Consider the following 17,352-nt stretch of genomic DNA (forward strand, 5'->3'; position numbering starts at 1 on the left):
GCTGCCTGTATTGCAAGTTGGATGCAACGGGGATGAGCCCCTTATAAAAGCGTATTCGCACACTGGCTGAGTAGTGAGTAGTGGATGAGCCCCTTCGATTTCTGGATTCCTGCCTTTTAGATTCCTAAAGCTTTCCCTTACTGCACAGAGATGTTATTCCTACAGCTCCTGTCTGTAAAATGGCCGCTGAGCTCCGTGCATAGACTTTTATTGCAGGCTTGAGCCCGCCCCTATGCTGCCTCCCGATTGGCTGGGAGAGCCGTTTGCAAGGCATCATGGGGGTAGCCTGATGTCAGGTGATATTGTGAAATCCTCCATTTTAGATCTAACATGTGGCAGGCGCCAAAATGTAGCCAGGTTCGGTTGTCCCGGTTCGCTCATCTCTAGTACTGTTTATGGGGGCACTCTAGTTGGTGCTGTTTATGGGGCATTCTCTAGTTGGTAGTTTATGGGGCACTCTCTAGTTGGCGCTGTTTATGGGGCACCCTCACGTTGGTACTGTTTATGGGGCACTCTCTAGTTGGTACTGTTTATGGGGCACTCTAGTTGGTACTATTTTTGGGGCACTCTAGTTGGTAGTTTATGAGGCACTATCTAGTTGGTGCTGTTTATGGGGCACCCTCTAGTCGGTACTATTTATGGGGCACCCTCTAGTCGGTACTATTTATGGGGTTCTCTCTAGTTGCTACTATTTATGGGGGTCCTTTCTAGTTGCTACTATTTATGGGGGTTCTCTCTAGTTGGTAAGATTTAGGAGGGTACTGTTTGGTTTGCAGTGATATGGGGGCATGTTCAGTATTTGAGGGCTACACTCTTGGTAAAACAATACCCTTACATCTAAAATCTCCCTGGATGCCTTCTCAGTAGTTGTCGCGTGTGGCTGAGGACTACTACGCTCACAATCTACAGGTGAAGGGCAGGTTCTCCCCATCATCTTCTATCTGCGGTGAGCGCACTGCTCCCTCCCTGCCGCTAGATGGCGCTGCAGCAGCCGCGACTCCAAGTGACGGGACAGAGAAGCGCGGGCGGGAAACTTTCTTCAGTCAAACCTTGTAGAGAGGCGGACGCGTCCTGAGGTAAGTCCCGCTCCCGGGGGGGTCACTGGCGGCTCTCATCCATCTCATACTACGGGACAGCTGTCGTGTAGAGCTGTGAGCACCGTGCAGACTGGGACGTTACAATTGACATTCTACGGGGTTTCCAGTGCATCAGCTGCAGGGACACGGCTGTGTATATAATATATGTGTGTGTCTGAGCTCAACCAAAACGAATGTGTCTTCGTCATTGACCTCCGCACCATCGTCTCCTGTAAATGGTTACATGGACTACAACTCCCAGCATCCTCCGCTGCTCAGAGTAGGATTATTTGTCAGGCTGGGTTTGGGGGATGGGATGATCTGCGGTTGCTATATACAGTTTACCACCTCATATTAGGGTGAGTGTAATGTGTGAGAGAATTCATAGTCATTTTAATGTATATAGCAGAGCTGAGTTTGTCATCTGACACCATTCCGTAGGTTTACATGGAACTGCAGCAAACTCCTGTAAAAAGCTTATTTTTGATGGAAACACTGTAAATATCTACGTGCTCCCTGATTGGACATTTTGCCGTCATGTGACCATGGCATCATGCCCGTTATTGTAAGTAGAGGCGGGAGGTCGGCGGTTTTTTAAACTACGCTTACGTATTTGTCGACTTGACGTGGACACGGTAAAAGCGTCTCAGTGATTCACACAAATTTTGCATAATCGAAATTTTGGCGTCTTCCCGTCCGTCTATATGCGGCCGGTACCTGATAATCTTCTCTGATTCAGTGACTTGTAGTTTATAATCGTTCTTTCCTTGTTGTAGAAATCAGGTTTCCATTCACTGACATCCTGCTGAGCTTCTACACAGGAGTCAATGTAAACAAGCAGACCTGCAGTATAAAGCATGGAGGACAGACAGCCTATAGTAAGACCCAAGTTGGAATCCAATAAACAATGCAGCTAAATCCCTGTCCATCTTTCATTTTGGCCATACAGGTTTATGTCAGAGTCGGGGTCGCGATCGCTATGTTTTTTTTTTTGCTGCGTTTTGTGGCAAAGCTGCGCCATTTTGCCTTATTTTCTGTAAATCAAGAAAAAAACGGTGCGAATCACAGCCCAAAAAAAAAAAGCATTTTGACCGACGTGTGAATCCAGCCTAACCCGGTCAGTCAGCATCGCCCCACAAATTAGTGCGACCCTCCTGCACCTGTTTATGTGACTCGATCGTGATGATATCTTTTAGACTCTCAGGCCCTGTTCACACCTGTGTTAATTACCGGTTCAACACTGCCTTTTCCTTCTTCCTTCTATTTATTCAATACATAAATAAAATATACACATATTTGGTATCGTCGCGACCGAAATAACACATTTATAGCGTCATTCATGTTTACGCTGTTATAAAATATAAAACTTCTTTCACTTATTAATGTGAGGCACGAGGTGCGATGAATTTTGAACCTCCATGTGCCTCACATTAATAGTAATTAACCCCATCATGTACCTCACACATTAACCCAATGTTGTCCATTATGACTGAGATACATGATGGGGTTAATTACTTTTAATGTGAGGCACATGAAGGTTCAAAATTCATCATCGCACCTCGCGCCTCACGTCAGAAAATGGAAGAACTTTTTTTTTTATTATTATTGGCAAAAGTATCGTTTTTGGTATCGAGTATCGCTATACTACACGAAGTATCGGTACCGAAGTCTAAATTCTGATATCGTGACATGCCTGCTGCTGACTATTTAGAGGAGGAGATGGGCAGAGTAACGGTACGTGTGTTGGTCATGCAACTGGCATGACCAAGAAATCAATGTTTAAAGAGGCTCTGTCACCAGATTCTGCAACCCCTATCTGCTATTGCAGCAGAACGGCGCTGCAATGTAGATTACAGTAACGTTTTTATTAAAATCAAAAACGAGCATTTTTGGCCAAGTTATGAGCATTTTTGTATTTATGTAAATGAGGCTTTCTTAAGTCCAACTGGGCGTGTTTAAAGTTAAGTCCAAGTGGGCGTGTATTATGTGCGTTACATCGGGGCGTTTTTACTTCTTTTACTAGCTGGGCGTTCTGACGAGAAGTATCATCCACTTCTCTTCAGAACGCCCAGCTTCTGGCAGTGCAGATCTGTGACGTCACTCACAGGTCCTGCATCGTGTCGGACGAGCGAGGACATATCGGCACCAGGCGACAGAGGCTACATCGACTTACCTGCAAACGCCGATGCTGCTGCAGAATCAACTGTAGCCTCTGTCGCCTGGTGCCGATGTGTCCTCGCTCGTCCGACACGATGCAGGACCTGGGGCAGGAAGTGACGTCACAGCGTGATCTCTAGAGAACACGCTGTGTCTGCACTGCCAGAAGCTGGGCGTTCTGAAGAGAAGTGGATGATACTTCTAGTTACAACGCCCAGCTAGTAAAACAAGTAAAAACGCCCCGATGTACGCACATAATACACGCCCACTTGGACATAACTTTAAACACGCCCAGTTGTACTTTTGCAAGCCTCATTTGCATAAAAATGGTCATAACTTGGCCAAAAATGCTCGTTTTTAAAAAAAAAAAAAAAAAACGTTACTGTAATCTACATTGCAGCGCCGATCTGCTGCAATAGGAGATAGGGGTTGCACAATCTGGTGACAGAGCCTCTTTAATGCTGCGGTTGCAAGTGCCACCCTCTGCTCTGAGTGATGGATCTGGCATCCAATCAGGAGACCCGCTACAGCCGTCAGGCAGAGGTGAAGGGCTGGCAGCGTTCTGTGAGGAGAGTTTGGAGCACTTGAACATCAAGGGGCCGCCTAGGTGGCACATGCAATTCCGGCATTGGGGGCATTAAATGTTGATTTCTCACGTTATATTGCCCTTTCCCTTTATATCACTATCAGATGTGTTGACCTTCGATTTAGTTTTTAGTTCAAGGTGACCATACGCCATAAATAAATGTTGCCAATTTCTATGGGGTCGGACAACTGATGTGTATGGCGGGGAGGGTCTCCTGGCTCTCCTCTGATGACAGATATCGAGGGGGGGTGTTTTGGTACGTTGTGCTTCATCACGCCCGATACTTTGTTCTCGCAGGAGAAACCTGTGTGTGGCTTCTATTATAATTAACAGGAGTTTAGCCAGCAGGAAGGCTCTGCCGCACAGACTACACGGAGACAGCGCGCGACACATTTCCCCCCTGCAGCTTTACGGAGAGCTGAAGAACCGCACAACACAGGCACACACACCGTCTACTATGTCTTTCTTGTACCCAGGTGCCCAAAACTGTACACGATATGTCATGTGCAGTCTGACTAGTGATTTATAAAGGTGTAGAACCGTGTTCACGTCATGTGCATCTATGCCCTTTTTGACTCACCCCATGATGTTGTTTGCCTTGGCAGCAGCTGCCTGACACTGGTTGCTACAGTTACGTTTACCGTCTACTAATATCCTGAAGTTCTTTTCCATGTCAGTTTTACCCATTTTTTTACTGCACAATTTACAAGGTCATTAATAAATATATTAAAAAAACAGGCTGCCCCCGGTGGTACCCCACTAGTAACGGTGACCCAGTCTGAATGTTCTCTATTAATTACAACCATAAATGTCCAGTTTGCTAATCTGCCTTTTTTTTTTATATCCAGAATGAAAGTGATCACCTGTGAAATTTCCTGGCACAACCGTGAGCCGGTGTACAGTGTTGATTTTCAGCATGGCAACACCAAAGTTAACAGAATGGCCTCAGCCGGGGTAGACACTGCAGTGCGGGTAAGTTCCTTTATTGGGTAAAGTCCGTAAGTGCTCGCTGATAAGTCCATTATCAATGATGGCCAATAGAGATGGGAAAATGTTACCTTATTCTCCAGCCCCTAGAATATATTGATAAATTAAATAGAATGTGTCATCAGAAATAACCTATTGTTGAAATCATATTTTAAGATCGTTTTCACTCTTGCCACTGAGCCTCGCAATAGACTGATCCTTCCTGCTCTCTAGAGATCACTTCTCAGCAGTCATCTCATTATCACGGGCAGGATTACTATGACGGGTAACACCTATGTATATATAACACACGGAAACAGCATGACAAGCATCCACCATTGACAATAGGTGATTGACGCAGCCCTCCCCCTCCCTGCACAATGACTCCTACACAGGTCACAGAGCATGCCCACTACACTCTCCCATAGAAGTCAAAGGGTCAGCTGCAGACAATTTTTTTTTTCCTATGGTCCATGTAACTGCTGTAAAGCAGATCTCTAAATGCTGTTAACAGCAGCTCAAAAAGTTTGAGATTCACTTTGAGCAAGTTTTGGAAAACAGGAGTGTTTAGTGACGTCTGCAGCCCAATCGCCTAAATACGGACAGAAGTTTAATTTGTTTTATTATTTAATAGCCTGGTAACTTTTTTTTTTCTTTTTTTGTCAGCTATGGAAGGTGGAGAAAAATGCAGAAGGGAAAGCAGAGGTAGAGTTTTTGGCCAGTCTCAATCGTCATACTAAAGCTGTCAACGTTGTGCGATTCTCTACCAATGGGGAGATTTTGGCGTCGGGTGGAGATGGTAAGGTTGATTTTATATTTTGTCCCTTTTGGATATAGTCTGTTGTTCCCTGTTATCAGCCGTCTCGGGCTGAGGAGAAGCGGACTCTAATGTTCTTCAGTGGGATTAATGATGGGAAGTGCAGAATAATTCCTGCTCACATAATCACTACTTTATTTCACATATCTCTAGTGTTGACAACCGCCAAAAACTTTTACATACATATAGGTGAATCCTAGTAGCGTCTCATTTTATGTGCTCACATAGAAGCAGTGTCTGGACTTATTACAACAGTGCTGGGGCTTTAGCAAGGAATTACCCTCCATTGAAAGCTGATTATAGGTAAACGTAGGTGCAGGTCTCTGGGTGAGGAGTCCGTCATCGATGTTCTGGGTTGCTGAAAGTAATTGGAGTCATTTTTTTTCCTTTGTTGTACAGATGCTGTAATATTATTATGGAAACTCAGTGAAAGCAAAGGACTGGAATCGACTCCTTTTAACGGTCAAGAAGAAGCGGAGTTAAGCAAGGAAAACTGGACTGTATTTAAGTCTCTGAGGTATCTTGGAACAGGATGGATATATTAGGAGTGGAGCACTGAGTTTTGTCCTGACTCTTTTATGCGGTTTCAGATGAGCGTACCACACGAGTAAAATCCCGGCCTGTCTGTGGATCTGAGCACCCAAGCTAACAGCATCTCGAAGGGCCTGTTCACATCAACGTTCGCTTTCCGTTCCGGGGTTCCGTCGGAGGTTTCCGTCGGGTGAACCCTGCAACGGAAAGTGAAACCACAGCTTCAGTTTCAGTCACCATTGATATCAATGGTGACGGAAACATCGCTAATGGTTTCCGTTCGTCACCATTCCGGCAGCTTTCCGGTTTTCCGACAGAATCAATAGCGGAGTCGACTGGCCCCGACCTCCAACCTATACCCTAGACGCCTTGTTAATGGCCTATCCGATTTAATAGTCTAGAGAATGGGTGGGGTGTAAACACTGAGATTAAGGCCTCATGCACACGACCGTAGTGTTTTTCTGGTCCGCAAATTCCAGGACTGTGTTCCGTGAAATGTCCTCCGTAGTTCATCCGTATGTAATCCGCAGTTCATCCGTATGTAATCCGCAAAATGCGGATGAAAAAAAAAAAGCCTAGGTAAAACAGGATGACGACAGAACTCATTCCCGCTCGTCGCCTAGCAACACTTCCGCAAATCCGCAAACTGCGGTTGACACACGGAGGTGTACCCGCATTTTCCACGGGCCCATTGACTTCTATGGGCATGTCCGCATCGACTTTTCGGGCCGTAATAAGACATGTCCTGAGTTTCTGCGGCACGGATTTGCGGACATGCGGAGACCTGTGAAAACACGGATAGTGTGTATGGGCCCATAGAAATGAATGGGTCCGCAATTCTCCCGTGGATTTGCGGGGGAATTGCGGACGCAAAAACACGTTCGTGTGCATGGGGCCTTAGTGATAGCAATAGGTAAAAGAAAAAATTATGAAAAAAACTGCAGTATTTAGATAAATAACATTGGCCTATATTCCTCAAGGATGGAAAAGGTTTATTGTAATAATCTACACGTGCTACATTTCAGATCTCATTGGCCTTAGGTTTCTCTAATAGAAGGAGGTACTGCACATAAAGAAGAAACAAAATAAGTACAGATAAACACAGTTCTGACACGTTTCATCTGGTAAAATTACAGGTTCATCAGGGAAACACAATAAAAAATGAATGATTGCCACCAGGATAACTGGTGCAACCTGACAGAAAAGCTGGATCAAGGAGCTGTTATAATTTATAAGTAGCCCAATATACTTGACAGGTGAATAGAGAAATAAAGATAACTCTTCAGTAGTCACCGTGTTGTCTGGGTCATTTATATGTTGGTACTCACGACCCGTCACCATGTTAAGTCTACCACAGACGGTGGGTCTGATCACGTCCAGTGGAGATGGCACATACATTACCAGCCACAGTGAGGGATCTCCAGCCTCCTCTCTGGACTGTTTGTTTATTATCTGTACTTCTTTTTTTCTTTTTTATGTGCAGTACCTCCTTCTATTAGAGAAACCTAAAGCCAATGAGATCTGAAATGTAGCACGTGTGTATATTATTACGCTTTACAATACACCTTTTCCATCCTTGAGAAATATAGGCCAGTATGTTATTTATCTGAATACTGCACTGCTGGTTTTTTGTTTTTCCTTTCTTTTGACCTATTGTTATCACACCAAATCTTACTGTGTGTTTACACCCCACCCATTCTCTATCGGATAGGCCATTAACAGGGCATCTAGGGTATAGGTTGGAGGTCAGGGCAGTCCCTTGACTAGGCTCATTGCTCTGTTTAGGCAGGGTGGCCTGGTAGAGTTTAAAGCGGCTCTGTCACCAGATTATCAAATCCCTATCTCCTATTGAATGTGATCAGCGCTGCATTGTAGATAACAGTAACGTTGTTTTTAGCAATTTTATATTTATGCAAATGAGCTTTTCAATGGACAACTGGGCGTGTTTTCTCGTTTTACCAACTGGGCGTGTATTGTGTTTTTACCAACTGGGCGTTGTGAATAGAAGTGTATGACGCTGACAAATCAGCATCATACACTACTCATCCTTCCCACCCAGCTTCTTTCACTGCAGACATACAGCGTGACGTCACCCACAGGTCTTCTCTCTTCCGACGCCAAGGTTGAAGAACCTGTGGGTGGACGTCATCATTCCCAGCCAGCTTCTTTCACTGCTGACACACAGCGTGACGTCACCCACAGGTTCTTCAACCTTGCCGTCTGAAGAGAGAAGACACATCAGCTCCAGGCGTCCGAGGGTACAGTGCAAGTAAGCATAGGAAACTCCCTAGAGACGAGCATATTAACCTTTTGGACGCCTGGAGCCGATGTATCTTCTTTGTCCGACGACCATGTTGAAGGACCTGTGGGTGACGTCACGCTGTATGTCTGCAGTGAAAGAAGCTGGGTGGGAAGGATGAGAAGTGTATGATGCTGATTTGTCAGCGTCATACACTTCTATTCACAACGCCCAGTTGGTAAAAACACAATACACGCCCAGTTGGTAAAACGAGAAAACACGCCCAGTTGTCCATTGAAAAGCTCATTTTCATAAATATAAAATTGCTCATAACTTGGGCAAAAATGATCGTTTTTAAAAAAAAACAAAAAACTTTGCTGTTATCTACATTGCAGCGCCGATCACATGCAATAGGAGATAGGGATTTGATAATCTGGTGACAGAGCCTCTTTAACTTGGGTCAGTTTGTTTTCCCTATAGCATTTTTTGATCCCCTTTTTTTTTTTTTTTTTGAAGGACAACCTCTTTTTTTTAATCCGTATAATTCATGTGCAAAAATGTGTCCGTATTGTGCTAGTATCAACCGACCTTAGGCTGGGGCTGCGTGAAGAATTTTTGTAGTGCAACTTTTTAATTTTAACTATTAAGCAGCCGCTGCAGTTAATAGGAGTGCACTGAGTTGCATATAAGTTGTCTTTTATGCTTACGGACCCATATGGTGCATGAGGCCATGAAAACATATTTCTCTTTTATATCATTGTGGGACACAGCACCATGGGTATAGACCCTTGCTACTAGGAGACTGGCTCTACCAAGTCAGCCAAGTCAGGCCATACCCTCCCCCCCCCCCCATAGACACTGGCTAAATCCTAAATCCGTTTTAGCCTAGTGTCCGTAGGAGGCAGACATGGCCTGATACCTTAAGTCTGCTGCTATTTTAGTTTTATTTTCTATCCTTTAGCTTCAGGTGCATTGTCAGCCTGTTCATAAGCTCGTCAACCACCTCTCGCCTGCCGGTGCCGGGTAACCAGGCTGTTCTCTGCACTGAATTTACCACAATGCTGGTTACCTTACTTGAGTTTTCAGAATCCGATGGTACTTCCTTCTCCAGTGGCTTGTCTTCTTAAAGGACGTCTAGGTGTGGTGCAGTCTTTGGCCGCTACTTCGTCCAGATCACTTGGTCAACAGGGTAGTGAAGTCTACAGATCAATTTTCTAAAACAGAGGGAAATACTTCTGGCTCTTTCCCATTGGACGCTCCTACAGAGTCACTCGGCCAGAAGCCAAACCAACAACTCTACGACAGTGGCCCACCTCATCCACCAGGGATGCATCGGGAGGTCTTTTGGATTCTTCTCTGGACGGAGTGTCATGTACCGGCGTGATCAGCGGGCCACATACCAGGAGTGTACAACTGGGCCACCGACTGCCTAAGTCGAGAGAAGCTGGATCCAGGAAAGTGATTGCTTTAACCAGACTTCTTCCATCACCCTTGCGAGATGTGGGGGCACATGATTGATGTCTTCGCATTTTGTCTCAACCACAAGGTTCCAACCTACGTGGCCAGAGCAATGGATCCCAGGGCCATCGTGGTCGACACCCTGGTCACTCCATGGGATGAATTCTCCCTCTTTTCCATCCCCTTCTACGGCTGGGAGTACTCAAGAGGGAAGGTGTTCCCACAATCCTGGTGGTCCCGGGTTGGTCTCGTCGGGCCTGGAATGCTGATCTGGTTTATCTGCTCACAAACACACCCCTGCGCCTTGCCGCTTGACCCGACCTCCTTTCCCAAGGTCCACTATTCCACCCACTTTATGGTAGATCACAACGCTACAGCCTTTCCGGGTCATGTATATATGATTTTTTGCTACATTTGGTCCTGCTCCATTTTGTGACTGTTTATTCTCACTATGCCCTTTTCTATATTCTTGCCTTCAACTGCATCCACAGCACTATCGCTGTAGGTGCTTTATTGCATCCACTTTAGATATTTTCTTGGCATAGCTCAGTTCAGGGTTGTTATATTACATATCAAAAACATTTTTTGGAGTAGGTGTCTCCACAATATTGACCCGTTTTGCTATTATTACTATATTTGCATATTTTTTTGTCCTACTTGAGACATATGTTGAGGCTGTAGTTTTGCCCTGCTTATTTGACATGGGCTCATGTTTGTATGTTTTAAATAGTTTTTAGCTTGTATGCTACTTTTTATAAAAGCTTTTTATTTTTGTACTGTTTGCATTAGGTGTGCGCAGTTCTGATTGTGGTAAAGTTTCTGCTCTGTCCATTCTTTTCTAGCAGGCGTTGGTCCTTTGGTCTCAAGTGAATATTTTCCTGCAGGGAGATGCTCACGCCGTCCCTCCATTTAGACAACCCATTGAGCCTTGGGATTTCAATTTGGTTTTGGAGGCTCTTCAAAAGTTTCTCCTATTTGAAAGCTTGCACAATGTCTTCCCGCATTTTCTCTCCTGGAAGGTGGCGCTTCTTATAGCCGTCTCCTCTGTCACAAGGGTTTCAGGACTGGCTGCCCTGTCCTGCAGTCCTCCTATTTTTTTGGTTGTCCACAAGGTGGTTTTCCAACCTGGCCCCTCCTTCCTACCGAAGATACTCGTCCTTCCATATCAATGAGGATATTCTTCTCCCTTCCTTCTGCCCTTCTCATTCAAGGGGACGGACTTTACATGATCTTGATGTAGTTTGAGCAGTCCGCATCTATTTGGCTGCAATGAAGCTCTGATTATTTTCATCACGATTACAGAGGGGCCACGCAAGGGCTTGGCAGCATCGAAGACCGCCATTGGGCATTGGATATGGTCTGCAGTCTAGGAAGCCTATCAGTCCAAGTGTAAGGTTCCTCCTCTTCGGGTCACTGTCCATTTTACAAGGCTATCGGTGCCTCCTAGGTAGTCGGGCATCAAGTTTCAGTCTCTCAGGTATGCAAGGCTGCTGCCTGGGCTTTGGTTCACACCTTCACTAAGTTTTGCCAGATGAATTCTTTGGCCTCCTCCTGATGCCAGTCTGGGTCGCCAGGTGCTGCAGGCAGCTGTGCATTAGGCGGGTCGTATGGCTGTCATTTGATTTTGTTTTCTGGGACTCCTCTAGGATGATCCATGGTGCTGTGTCCCCCAATTATATAAACGATAAAAATTTGATATTTGTATCCACCGTAAAATCTTTTTGTTGAGGGACATAGATCCCGCCCTCTTTTGTAGTTTGTGCATTACCCGGAGTTTGTTCTGGTGTTTTTTTTTTTTTTTTTTTCCGGGACTGTGGACAAGCTTTGTCTTATCCTACTTCTTTTTGTACAACCTGATTTTAGCCAGTGTCTGTGGGAAGGGTACGGCATGCCTGGGTGGAGGTACATAGTTACATAGTTTGTACGGCTGAAAAAAGACACATGTCCATCAAGTTCAACCAAGGGACGGGAAAAGGGAAGGAAAAATTTCTACACATAGGAGCTAATATTTTTTTGTTCTAGGAAATTATCTAAGCCTTTTTTAAAGCCATCTCCTGTCCCTGCTGTGACGGCTCCTGCGGTGACTATTCCATAGATTCACAGTTCTCACAGTAAAGAAGACTTGTCGCCTCTGCAGGTTGAACCTTTTTTTTCTCCAGACGGAGGGAGTGCCCCCTTGTTTTTTGAGGGGGTTTTACAAGGAACAGGATTTCACCATATTTTTTGTATGTGCCATTAATATATTTATATAAGTTAATCATGTCCCCCCTTAGTCGTCTTTTTTCAAGGCTAAATAGGTTTAATTCTTTCAATCTTTCCTCATAACTTAGATTCTCCGCGCCCCTAATTAGCTTCGTTGCTCTTCTTTGTATTTTTTCCAACTCCAGGGCATCCTTTCTATGAACTGGAGCCCGGAACTGAACTGCATATTCTAGATGAGGCCTCACTAATGCTTTGTAAAGTGGTAATATTACATCCCTGTCCCGCGAGTCCATGCCTCTTTTGATACACGACAATATCTTGCTGGCCTTTGAAGCAGCTGATTGACACTGCATGCTGTTATTGAGTTTATGATTTACAAGTACACCCAGATCCTTCTCAACAAGTGACTGCCCCAGTGTAGCTCCCCCTAGGACATATGATGCTTGCAGGTTGTTGGTACCCAGATGCATAACTTTACATTTATCTACATTAAACTTCATCTGCCAAGTGGACGCCCAAACACTTAGTTTGTTTAAATCTGCCTGCAATTCATGAACATCTTGCATAGACTGAACTATATTACATAGCTTGGTGTCATCTGCAAAAATAGAAATCGTGCTATTAATCCCTTCCTCTATATCATTAATAAATAAGTTGAATAATAGTGGTCCCAGCACTGAACCCTGGGGTACACCACTTATTACCGGGGACCATTCAGAGTAGGAATCATTGACCACAACTCTCTGGATACGGTCCTTGAGCCAATTCTCAATCCAATTACAAACAATACTTTCTAAACCTATAGTCCTTAATTTACCCATTAGGCGTCTATGGGGGCCAGTGTCAAATGCCTTTGCAAAGTCCAAAAACACTAGGTAATTCTTCTTACTACCTAGTGCCAGCGGCCTCTTAGTGGCGAGGGCCTAGACGCATGGTGCTTTACCCAATGAATACAACGTGAAAATGATTTTACGGGCAGTACAAAAATCCAGTTTTCTATTTTCAAGCTTCATTTTTGTTTGGGCAAAAACTGTACCTAGTAAACCACTAATCTAAGTCTTGCTTTTGCAGGGGTCACTTGGAAGATGTGTATGACATTAGCTGGACACAGGACAGCAACTTCATGGTTTCAGCATCTGTAGATAATTCAGCAATAATTTGGGATGCTGTTAAAGGTGAGATCTTATTAGCTTTTCGTTTAATTTATGATGCTTACCATGCAATGCGACTTTGTGACTTGGCCATGCATCGTACTTGACTTGCAGACAAATGAATAAGAAAAACTTTTAAGCGTGTCTGTCAATGTTTACTTCCATTCATCGATATACTTTGCTTTATTAACATAAATAGAACATTTATCGCAAAAGACAAACTGTTAAAGTGTTTGTCTAGTTTATAAAAAACTATTTTCAAATACCCTATTAGTTTAATAGAGAGGGGGGGTGTATCTTGTTCAGGGTCCTCATCTCTTGGCTACAGTGGAAAGCGGCTATAAAGAGCGCCTCACTCTGGAAGACCTGACATGTCCTGCATTACACAGCCCAATGCTATGAATGGACACTGTAGTGCTTAATTTCCCCTGTGGTGGCGCTGCAGGGAATTTAAATACTTCCAGGACTCTACACCGATAACATCTGATCGCTGGGGGTCCCAGCAGGGGGACACTTTATGATCATCTTTTTGTCAAGAGACCCTTCTAATAAGTAGGGATTTTCCAAAGCAGACAACCCTTTAAATGGGCTTTCTGGGATTTAACTTTGAGAGGGAGCCTTGGAATACGCCATCGATGTGTGATTGTCTGGGGTCCCACACGATAAGCAGGACACAGGGTGTGTGGCCTTTTGTTCTACTTATCGCTTGAGGTTCCGGGGTCACACACTGATGACCCGAGCCATCAACTGAAAATAATTTCACTGTTTATTGACAGGCGACTAAATATTAGTTGACTCCCTTTAAAGCTCTGTGTTAAAATGCATACTGATAAAGCAGATCTCCTTTTTTTTCCCTATATATTTCTGTGCCTAATTATAAGTTTCATGCAGATACTAAAGAAGCAGGGAGATTTCAGCTCCGAAGTCTGGAGTATTATGAATGTAACTTGACTAAAAAATAAAAATGACTGGCGAGTGTTCTAACGCATTTGCAACGTTCCCGCATTTCTATGTAGACACTATCTATAGGAAAACTGTCAATATAAGTTTATAGGTGAACAAAAGACTAGAAGTGTCTAAAATAACATCTCTTATTAAAGCGGATCTGTCAGATATTTATGCTTCTTGGTCTTTAAGTAGTTTAGGAATATTTAGATCTTGCGCATAGTGTGGGGGGTGTGAATATACTTGGCCTCATACTTGCGCCGCTGTCCGCACGCTGTAGGTATAAGTTCTAAATACTCAAACAATTTAACATTAATAATCCGCTTGTCTGTCACTTCTTAATGTTGCACTCAAGCAGGACAGCACCAATATCTGACAGGTTCGCTTTAAGTGATTTTCGCTTTCTAGTAAATTAAATAGGATACTGGGCCAATTTAACGTTTCCATTGTGTGTACTTCTCATTTTTAGGTCAGAAAATGTGTTTTTTTAATGAGCACAAGAGTTATGTGCAGGGAGTCACCTGGGATCCTCTAGGACAGTACATTGCAACACTAAGCTGTGACCGGTAAGTGTTACATGCGGTGATGTTTCTGGATAGCACTATAAATTGTCGTTTAGTTGCAGGTTTTAGCATTGTTTTTTTGCAAAAAATTGCAGCAAAAGCTTACAACAAAACTGCAACATGTGAACACAGCCCTATTTAAATGCATGTGTGAGAACTGATTTACTGATTCGATTATTTGTCCTTAGGGTAACCATGCGGTTTTTCAATACAGAAACCATGGCGTTATGCCGGATCAGTCAAATTATGCGACCTTATTGACTTTTAATGGGGTTCCGTTGTTTTGACTACAAGAATTGCGCTGCACTATTCTTGTTAAATGTGTTGGTACTGTCTCAAATGGCAGTGTGAACAGCCTCATTCTGTAGTGCATCTGTATGGATGAGGTGCGCCTTAAAAATATATGTAGTACTCCCTTATAGCTAAGGATTTAATAAAGGGAACACTTTAGCCCATTCCTGCAAATTTACAGTTTTTTTCCCAATATGCAAAGACTTGAATTAAATGAAATTGTTCTGTGTCCAGAGTTTTGAGGGTTTACAGAACGGAAACCAAGAGAGTCGCCTTCAATGTCAGCAAGATGCTATCTGCGATCCCCACGCCTGACGGAGAGGTACAGTTTCACTTGCTTGCTTTTTATATTGATAAGATTGCGATTGGTGCCTAATAAAAAAAAAAATATATATAATTATTTTTTTTTTCTTTCTTGAAGTGATTAAATATAAACAATGAGAAAGGTGGGGATTGTAATATTAAAGGGACAATAAAATAAAAACCTGACGAACCTACTTCAGTTTAGTTACAGATTTCTCTCTCGCTCTCAATTGCAGTCTAAAAATTACCGAATGTTTCACGATGACAGTATGAAATCTTTCTTCAGGAGACTTACATTCACACCTGACGGCTCCCTCCTCCTCACCCCAGGTCTCTTACTTGTGATTATTTTAATCTGTGTAAAGTTTTGTATGTTCTGCGCCTTTTTATATTGATAGAATTTCTAATGTGGATTTTGTTTCCTCATTTTCAGCCGGATGTGTGGAGATAGGAGAGTCCCTTGTTAGCACAACATATGTGTTCTCTAGGAAGAGTCTAAAGAGGTAAATGCACTTAATGATTGTATTTAGGGTAACCGCTTTGTGGTGTATAAATATGTGCAAAGTATTTCATCAAGTTACATAGCATATATATCCATGAGTGCGCCACAGGGTATAGAGGAGGGCTAATTGTCATAGAAGTTGTATCCTGATTTTTATTTCCTTCGGTTATGAGGGTTTCCAAGTGCTAAAATGAAATTTTGTCTCTAGGCCCATAGCTCATCTCCCATGTCCAGGAAAGGCCACACTTGCAGTTCGATGTTGTCCCGTCTTTTTTGAGTTGAGACCAACAGCCAAAGGTGACGTATATTAGTCTTAACTCCTATTTCTGTGTTGTACTTGATGTGTAGATGTATAATCTGTGTCATGTTACTTTATTCAGGGTGGCTATACCCTTCATCATAGCTGGATTACGAAAAAAAAATCCCCTACCTGCCACCAGTGTCTGGTTTCTAGCTCCTGGTGATTAGCGGTCATCGCCGGGGGAAGCCATGTCTGGCTGTACAATTGATATGAATGGCCCACCGTTTAATGCATGAACTGGCCAGGTCTTCCAAAGCAGCTCTCAGTACTGAAATATAGAAGGTAGGGGGGGCCCGAGCAGGGGACCCACCTTTGACATCTTATACCCTAATAGGGCATATGGAAAGAGGTTGTTTTTAGGAGACCACCCCTTTTAATGGTGTCATTTGTTTTGGATTACTCTTTCCAGAGCATAATGTTAAGTGAGATAGTGTCCTGATTGGGCCCTCCCATGTGTTAGCCCCGGGGGAAAGAGCATATCTCACTGTAGTGTATTGCTGCTGTACTTGCATTGTACAGACTAAAATAGATTTATTCGGCTGCCTTGTAATACTTTACTTCTGTGATGCACTAAGGAAAGTGCACATATACAGTACCAAGTTGTCTTGGATAGCGGTAGTGCAAAACGGACAACTCCTTTAAAAATATTTTAATGCTTCCTAAAACTTCACAAAGTGCTAAATCCAATGGAAGATGCTACCAATTCAGTCATTTCATTTTTTTAATTTTTTCAAATCTGTGGCTTATGCTTCGCTCATTTGTTTTTCAGATGATAACGCAGAGGTGCCCCAGCGGCGTCTGCTCTCGCAGCCTTATCGTATGGTTTTTGCTGTTGCCTCCGAAGATGCTGTGATATTCTATGACACGCAGCAGCTTTTTCCTTTTGGTTATGTTTCCAATGTGCATTATCACACTCTGAGCGACATATCCTGGTAAGATCACAGGATGATACACGCAATGCCTCCAGCACGCTTCGTAAAACACTCCCAAGTTAGGAGAAAAATAAATATGTAAAGACGCACATCCACAAGTCCAGAAAATCCACTCTGGACAAAAAAAAATCACAAAGTGACCGCATCCATGCGCGTGCAAAAATCCACATGTAAAGTGCCACTACACTTTATAATTCTTTTTTTTAATTCATGTCAGGTCCAAAGATGGGTCGTTCCTCTCAATCTCCTCCACTGATGGATACTGTTCATTTGTGACTTTTGATGAAGGTGAACTTGGAGTTCCTCTCAAAGAGAAACCTACATTCGTTTTA

The 17,352-nt window shown here is 43.5% G+C and overlaps 1 protein-coding gene across 3 annotated transcripts in view; it reads left to right on the forward strand.

Annotated features, from left to right (window-relative positions):
- The first annotated feature begins 331 nt into the window (after nucleotides 1-331).
- Nucleotides 332-17,352, forward strand: part of CHAF1B (chromatin assembly factor 1 subunit B) — a 102,184-nt gene continuing 85,163 nt past the window's right edge. Inside the window, exons 1-12 of one of the 3 annotated variants that reach the window (XM_075854598.1) lie at nucleotides 332-1,076; nucleotides 4,668-4,791; nucleotides 5,452-5,584; nucleotides 6,002-6,119; nucleotides 13,104-13,207; nucleotides 14,598-14,694; nucleotides 15,217-15,304; nucleotides 15,522-15,615; nucleotides 15,719-15,788; nucleotides 15,996-16,084; nucleotides 16,858-17,020; nucleotides 17,238-17,352. The exon at nucleotides 17,238-17,352 is cut by the window's right edge and continues 293 nt beyond it. In XM_075854598.1, the coding sequence (XP_075710713.1) occupies nucleotides 4,669-4,791; nucleotides 5,452-5,584; nucleotides 6,002-6,119; nucleotides 13,104-13,207; nucleotides 14,598-14,694; nucleotides 15,217-15,304; nucleotides 15,522-15,615; nucleotides 15,719-15,788; nucleotides 15,996-16,084; nucleotides 16,858-17,020; nucleotides 17,238-17,352 (1,194 nt within the window). In that variant the 5' untranslated portion in view covers nucleotides 332-1,076; nucleotide 4,668. Of the gene's footprint in view, nucleotides 1,077-1,258; nucleotides 1,436-4,667; nucleotides 4,792-5,451; nucleotides 5,585-6,001; nucleotides 6,120-13,103; nucleotides 13,208-14,597; nucleotides 14,695-15,216; nucleotides 15,305-15,521; nucleotides 15,616-15,718; nucleotides 15,789-15,995; nucleotides 16,085-16,857; nucleotides 17,021-17,237 lie in introns of those variants that run through there. The other 2 variants (XM_075854597.1, XR_012881609.1) reach the window with 2 other exon arrangements.

Source organism: Rhinoderma darwinii, chromosome 2, assembly GCF_050947455.1.
Source record: "Rhinoderma darwinii isolate aRhiDar2 chromosome 2, aRhiDar2.hap1, whole genome shotgun sequence".
Taxonomy (NCBI): domain Eukaryota; kingdom Metazoa; phylum Chordata; class Amphibia; order Anura; family Rhinodermatidae; genus Rhinoderma; species Rhinoderma darwinii.